The sequence below is a fragment of the Denticeps clupeoides genome, chromosome 12, assembly GCF_900700375.1.
Source record: "Denticeps clupeoides chromosome 12, fDenClu1.1, whole genome shotgun sequence".
In the NCBI taxonomy this organism is placed as follows: domain Eukaryota; kingdom Metazoa; phylum Chordata; class Actinopteri; order Clupeiformes; family Denticipitidae; genus Denticeps; species Denticeps clupeoides.
In genome coordinates, this window is record NC_041718.1 from 19,854,683 (window position 1) to 19,861,599 (window position 6,917).

Below are 6,917 nucleotides of genomic sequence, written 5' to 3' on the forward strand. Positions count from 1 at the left end.
TGCTTAGCACCAGGCAAATTATTTTTATCTCCCAGCTTTACGGCGGCCTGTCGGGTGTCCAGGCGTGGAACGTCGAGTTGGCAGAGGAACCCTGAAGGTCCCCATGGACAGGGATCACCTTCGGACCTTCGATCTGATTAGTTGCGGCTCTAAACTGGAGACACGCCTCAGGAGAAGGAGATGACTCTTCCCTTTAATACCTTCCCAGGACGCACTGGACTTTGCTCCGTTTTATAATGAACCTGCCTTCGGTCTCATCTCTGCGAGCGAGGAACCGTTCTTCACTCAGGGACCGGCGCGGAACGACGGGAATATGATCCTGTAAAGACCCACAGGCGAAGGTAAAGGCTCATCTTCATCAGAGGAGCGAGGTCTTCATCAGTTGCTCGGGCTGTCTGGGCTTTACTGGTGTGATCCTGGTATAAATGAGGTATTTTATGACTTTATTTAACGCGTATCGCTGGGTGGAGGCCTCGTTATTCATTAACGTTTCAGATTCTGAAATCCTCACTTTAATTCTCACAAATGGAGCATCCAGGTTCTGTTATTATTTTTTTAATAACATATATTGTAGATTTTACTTAGTTTCAAATCCGTTCCTTTTCTCCGGTCAGAGACTAAAATCCAGCGACGTGAAAAGCACAGAACAATTTATTATTGATCATATTCGATTTTTGTGAAGGTTTTGGGGCAGGTATTTTACACTCGGCCGTCCACCATGTTCAGGAGCAACGGTCCTTTCGGATTTGACCACAGCAGCAGCACCAACAGCTCCATCCGCTCCAAGTGAGTTCCCCCGGAACATAGCTCTGCTTTTTATATGTCACACACATACTCGTTTTCATTAAGAAGACCTGTTGTGTATTTATATGTATGTTTTTTTTGACACCGCCACCACATGCGGGATTGGATTTATTCAAATTCGAACTAACTGGCAGTGAAGGTATGACGTTTGAACAGAACAGTGACGTGTCATCTTCGCTGTGTGACAGTGGCTTTTCCATCGGTGACGTCTCCTCGCAGGCCTCCAACCTATCACGACCCAGCGCCAGGTCCATCTACAGTGAGTGTCGTCCGCTCCTTCCTGGACGCGTGTGTGATGAGCATGCAGATGATCAGAATCAGAATCTAAATCAGAATCAGAATCGTGTTTATTGGCCAAGTATGTGCAAGCAATTTGATTCCGGTAGATGGTACCGTGTAAAAAAAAAAAACAGCGACAATGTGCAAGGACACAATGAACAATGTCCAGAGCAAATATAATATACAATAATATACAATCTACAATATGAATACGTAATATGGATTTATATCTATACTGATGTGTGTGTGTGTGTGTGTGTGCAGTGCAGAGAAAGGAATACGCAGAAAACATCAACAAACAGATGGGCTGCTTCCAGTACCGTGTCGAGGTAATGACACTTTGACCTCTGACCGCATTCCTTTATATTTACAGCATTTATCAGCCCTTATCCAGAGAGACTTACAACCAGTAGTTACAGGGACAGTCCCCCCTGGAGACACTCAGGGTTAAGTGACTTGCTCAGGGACACGATGGTAGTAAGTGGGGTTTGAACCTGGGTCTTCTGGTTCATAGGCGAGTGTGATACCCGCTAGGCTTCTACAGCATCCTTTCCTAGTTTACTCAGCACACTGGGCATCTATTGGAAAAGCTGGACGCTCTCCGTGTTCCTGCAGCACCTCTTCACCTGTGACGTGGAGGACCAGGAGGCCAGCGTGGACGACTGCATCGAGCGGCTGAAGCTGCTGGACGCTATGGGCCGCGTCTGGGGGCAGGACATGGTCCTGCAGGTGCAGGATGGAAGCCTGGTGCTGACGGACATAGAGACCAAGGTGGGCGTGTCCGGGTTCTGTCCGGGCGCCGTCCAGCGTTCCTGATCCATCTTCTTTCTGCAGGAGGAACTGGAAGCGCTGCCGGCCAGCGGGATCACGGAGACGAGGGCCGTGCTGGACAGCTGTGTGTACGACTCGCTGCTGACGGTGACCGTGAGCAAGGAGAGGAAGAGGATGAACAGCGTCTTCATCTTCCAGTGTGAAGATATTGGGGTGATTAGATTCACGAATCAGCTGATCAATAATCCAGTGATCAGTGTTGATCTGTGATGGTGTTGTTCTCACGTCATGTGATGTTAGTGACTAGTTGACGCGCGGTGGTTTTCTCTCTCGTTCAGGCGGACTATTTAAAGCGAGACCTGGACAGAGTCCTGGGGCAGGTCACCAGGGGCAGGTCAGTGGTCACAGCAACAAAAAGCTGCTGCAGAGCCACGAGTCTGTGGAATCCTGACAGGACCGTCTGTCTGTCTGTCCCACAGAGGACACGTGTCTAAGACGAGCGCTGCTCCTCAGGGTCGGGAGCCTCAGGTCGAGCGCTGGATCCCACCCGTCCAGCCCCCAGTGGACTGGGGAGACCCAGACTACGGTGATTCACCTGGGTGCTGGGCGTCACCCAATAATGTGGGCGTCGTTTATGATGACAGCGTGTGACATCATCACAACAGAGCAAAGTCAACAGCTGCCGAGCGTTTCGCTCAGACGGGAATGCGGGCGGTTGTGGGCGGAGCCTTGATAAACGACACTTGCTGTCACTTATCTCTCTTATCTCTACAATTTTCCCGCTGGTCCCAACTCTCTATCTCTCCCCTACAGATGACAACCCCTCGCTGCCCCCACCCTCCCCAGTCATGGGGCGGAGCTTCAGGCCCTCGGAACCCCCTGCCCTGCCCCCACACGTGGAGGAGGAGCCAGTCCGACAGGCTCTGCTTCCCCAGCACCCGTATACTGAGCGAGACCGAAATGTGGTCCGTGTTCATGGCTGAAAAAAACCCAAAACATTAACAATAATTCCGACATAATAAATCTTGTTCTTGTTCATTTGTCTACTTTTAGACATTAAAATTGCTATTTTAATTGGACTATGTGAGAGAGTCTGAATGAAGACTCATGTTGGTGTGATTGGGCAGGACATTCTGAATCATGTGCTGGGTGATGTCGAGGCCTTCATGGCCAAAGTTGCTGCAGTGGCGCCCAAAGAAGACAAGAAGAAGAAAATGAAAAAGAAGAAAAAGAAAGGTGAGGCCCATAAATCGAGCTCTGAGCCGACAGTCGGATTCGTTCCTGGTTAAAATTGTTCAAATGGATTGTCTCCGCAAGTCATCAATGGCGTGCCCCCTCTGCGAGAGTTCGAAACCTGCATGCAGAAGGTCAAGTTTGGCTTCAACCTCCTGGTGGGTTCCTAAAGGTTCCAGTGCTCATGTCTGACTGACTGAACTGGTTGGTAAAGTGACTCCACATCCTCGATTTTTTCCAGGCTGAGCTGAACGGGCAAATCAGTGACCCCAGCGCCCCGGACCTCGTACACGTGCTCTTCTCAACCCTCATCTATGTAAGTTGGTTTCGAGTTCACACAGGAACTTTTTCATATTTTTTAAAGAATAATTTTAATAGTTAGACCACCAGCAAACAATACAATGAAAAAATTAACAAATAGAAAAAAGCCATTAATATTGTATATTTGCACAAGCCAATAGGGCTTTAAAATATTTTATTAATTTTACATTTTTATTCTGAGGATGGGCTTAGAAAAAAACTCTAGAACTTCTTTTTTAAACAAAGTTCTGTCATCAATTAAATTTTTTCTGGACTTCCTGTCTGCGCCAAAAATTGTGGTTGGATGACGTTATTTCCACAAATGCCCCCTCAACTTCTATAGGCCGCTGTCCTCCTCGTCCCGCCTCTCTCCTCCTCATTAGCATTTAAAGCCACGTTCGGTGAAACGGCACATCCTGGGAAATCTCATTGTGGGACTGGATCAAAGTGGCTGTAATTCTGCACTACGGCCGAATTTGGATACAGTATTAGGGGACCAACAAGACCAATATAAACGCAAAATAAATTCCGGTCAGGGGAAGTTTGTCTCTCATGTGAACATTTGGCGGATTGCTGCAAGTTTCGTGAAGGCAAAACTGCCATTTAAGTATTGACACCAGTGCCAATTGATATCGAAATTGCTACTAAATGTTATGATGGATTAGTATCTGACAACATTAGTCCACGGTCATCTGGTCTGTGTTGCAGCTGGACCCGTTCTGCCCAGACCTCCTCCCTCCCTCCATCGTCGCCCCACTGCTGACCCCCGAGTGCATACGCTTCCTGAGCGAGGAGGCCACGGCCGAGGAAGACGAGTTCTGGCAGGCGCTGGGCGACGCCTGGAACATCCCTAGGTGGGATTTACAGCCCTGCACATGCTCTCCTGATCATTTGCTGACCGTTGACCAGTTGTCACCCTTGTGACTCTGTCACGCGTCTTTTACTACGGTTCTCAATCATGCGCGTTTCAGTACTAAGTGGCCCGAAGATGACGAGGACGTCCCCACTTACACTCCTGTATTTGACAATGGCTGGCAGCCACCAGAGGTCACTGCCACACAGCCAATAAGAAGGCAGAACAGCCAGCCAGTGGGCTGGCAGGATAGTCAACCAATCAGTCGACAGGACAGGCAACAGACCAGGCCTGCCCAGGTGATTTGGAGACACACCCAAGCACACACATAACCCTGATCCACACGACCTGTACTGAAGTGAGAATGCGGCTATTTAACGTCCCGTCGTGTTTATTGGTCTTTATAGGCACCATGGGACTTTCCTGCAACAAAGTAAGTGTTCCCTTCTTCTCCTTTTTTAAACTTCGTAAGCTTCAAGGACGTTTTTTTTTTTGGTGACGGTGGGATTCCATTTTCTCCAATCTGTCCAATCCGTCTCAGAAGCTCGGAGGAGCTTCCTCCCAGCTACATGCGTGTACTGTATGACTTCGCGGCGAGGAACCACCGAGAACTCAGCATCTCCAAGGGGGAGGTTGTGCAGGTGAGAATACGGCCCATCGCTGGCAGCATCGTTTCAAGGCACTGCTCGTTTTTTTTTTTATTCCAATCGTGCATTTCACAGTTGCTGGACATGTCCAAGCAGTGGTGGAAGGTGCGGAATTCGGAAGGAGAGGAGGGATACGTGCCAAATAATGTTCTGGAGTCTATGGACAAGGAGGTAAAGAACCAGAAAATGATCCATAACTGTTATTCTTTTGGCATCTCCTGCCTATGCAGTAATAAAAAAAAATGCTGTTTCTCAAAACTTTTCTTGAAAATCATGGGTCTGACCTCAGCCAGATTGTCTCGTGTCCACCTATCTCACTCAGAATAGTTTGACCACCAAAATGTCCAACCCCAGTTGACAGATGGTGACCTGACTCCCTCAACTTAGCCATGAGGCTCCTTTCACTAAACTGCAACGGTCTTTCCAATCTGGTGGTCTAACCCCCCCAAGCGACTAACGTGTTGTGGTGATGCAGCTCAAGGATGTGGTGAGACCCATGATGGACTGACAACCACAAACTACTCATGGTGGTGTCATCCATGGTGGTCCTGACCCATAACAGGATATCTTTATCAGAATAGCTTTATTGTCGTTGTAACAAGTGCAACGAAATTAGGTTCAGCAGGATAACAGTTCGACATCCACAAGACTAGACACTGGAAAAGTGAAAGGTGACACAGCACACGGTGACACGGTGAAATGTGTCCTCTGCTTTTAACCATCACCCTTGGTGAGCAGTGGGCAGCCATGACAGGCGCCCGGGGAGCAGTGTGTGGTGCTCAGTGCCACCTCAGTGGCACCTTGGCGGATCGGGATTCGAACCGGCAAACTTTTGATTACGGGGTCTACCTCCCTCCCAACTCATGATGATTGGAACAAGACAGAGGTCTGAGCCTCCTTCTAACCTACAATGATCTGAACCCTGACCTGGCACATTACTGTCCAAAAGAAGGCGATGTCACGACGAATAGTTAATCACCCAGACAAGATCTGGTGACCCCGACTCTACACAACTTACTTATCAACTTAAAATCAACATATTCAAATCATTAAAACACTAAATATCGCAAACAACTGCTTACTCACCCCAAGAGGCTTCAGATTTTGAAATGCTGATCTAACTGAACTGATCAACCCTGCTAATGTTCTGGCCAATCAGGTCCCCCCCCCCAGGGACACGCCCCTAGTCAGACCACCAAGTCCACCAGGATTGTAGGTTCCCGACCAGACCCACGATGTTCCAACTGCTGATCTGCTCACCCTCGGTCTGTCTTCCTCCCCCAGGACCAACAGGAAGTGCCCATCCCATCCCTCACCAAGAAATCGAAACCAGCTGAAGTTAAAGCCTGGCTGGACTACAAAGGGTTCAGCAAGATGTAAGCAGCCTCTGCAGTCGAATTTATGGCAGTCGTGCTCCCAGCTGTGGTGTGGCGGGTGTGGCGGTGACGTGCGTGTGTCCTGTTTCGTCAGCACGGTGCGATGCCTGGGCGTGCTCAGCGGCGCGTCGCTCCTGGGCATGACACGTGATGAGCTGAAGATCATTTGTCCAGAAGAGGGGGGCCGGGTCTTCTTTCAGCTGCAGAACATTAAATCGGCCATCGCGGTGAGTGAAACGAGCAAATGACTTTTAAATTACTCCGTAACGGCGGGTTAATGATGAACTCCATGTCCCAGCTCGCCAGCGAGGTTCGACCAATGGTGTAAGGTCCAGACCGAAGCCCCCTGAGACACTCCAACCAAGAAGTGGACGGCTTCTCCTGCTGGACACTCAGCAACATTGGATTCGATTTATGAATATTTCATAGGATTACTGGGCAGCTGAGCAGCTCTTGGCCTGAATAGTATGGACTTGAATTGAAATTTTCAGATTTTATTGATTAATTAAAGATTGATACTTTATGTAACACCTATTTCTTTTCTTTTGTTTCGAGTCAAGAGCATGAATTATGGCAACATTATTTATCCATTTCAAAAGTCAAATTTAAAATGGAGCTTATGTGTTCACCATGTGACTTGACATGTTTAGAAAA

General features: G+C 48.4%; 1 protein-coding gene across 3 annotated transcripts; it reads left to right on the forward strand.

The window, feature by feature from the left end:
• The first annotated feature begins 218 nt into the window (after nucleotides 1–218).
• On the forward strand, nucleotides 219–6,832 carry eps8l3a (EPS8 signaling adaptor L3a). 3 transcript variants are annotated; one of them, XM_028998039.1, is made up of 20 exons: nucleotides 219–341; nucleotides 683–786; nucleotides 993–1,063; nucleotides 1,348–1,412; nucleotides 1,699–1,854; nucleotides 1,918–2,067; nucleotides 2,193–2,248; nucleotides 2,334–2,440; nucleotides 2,668–2,819; nucleotides 2,982–3,090; nucleotides 3,172–3,245; nucleotides 3,329–3,403; nucleotides 4,096–4,241; nucleotides 4,359–4,539; nucleotides 4,648–4,673; nucleotides 4,782–4,881; nucleotides 4,963–5,058; nucleotides 6,172–6,263; nucleotides 6,358–6,490; nucleotides 6,562–6,832. In XM_028998039.1, the coding sequence occupies exons 2-20, from the start codon at nucleotides 719–721 to the stop codon at nucleotides 6,589–6,591; spliced, it is 1,887 nt and encodes a 628-aa protein (XP_028853872.1). In that variant the 5' UTR covers nucleotides 219–341; nucleotides 683–718; the 3' UTR covers nucleotides 6,592–6,832. The 3 variants fall into 3 exon arrangements, with proteins under 3 accessions (XP_028853872.1, XP_028853874.1, XP_028853873.1); XM_028998041.1 differs by having other exon boundaries at nucleotides 4,785–4,881; XM_028998040.1 differs by having other exon boundaries at nucleotides 296–430.
• The last annotated feature ends 85 nt before the right edge of the window (nucleotides 6,833–6,917 follow it).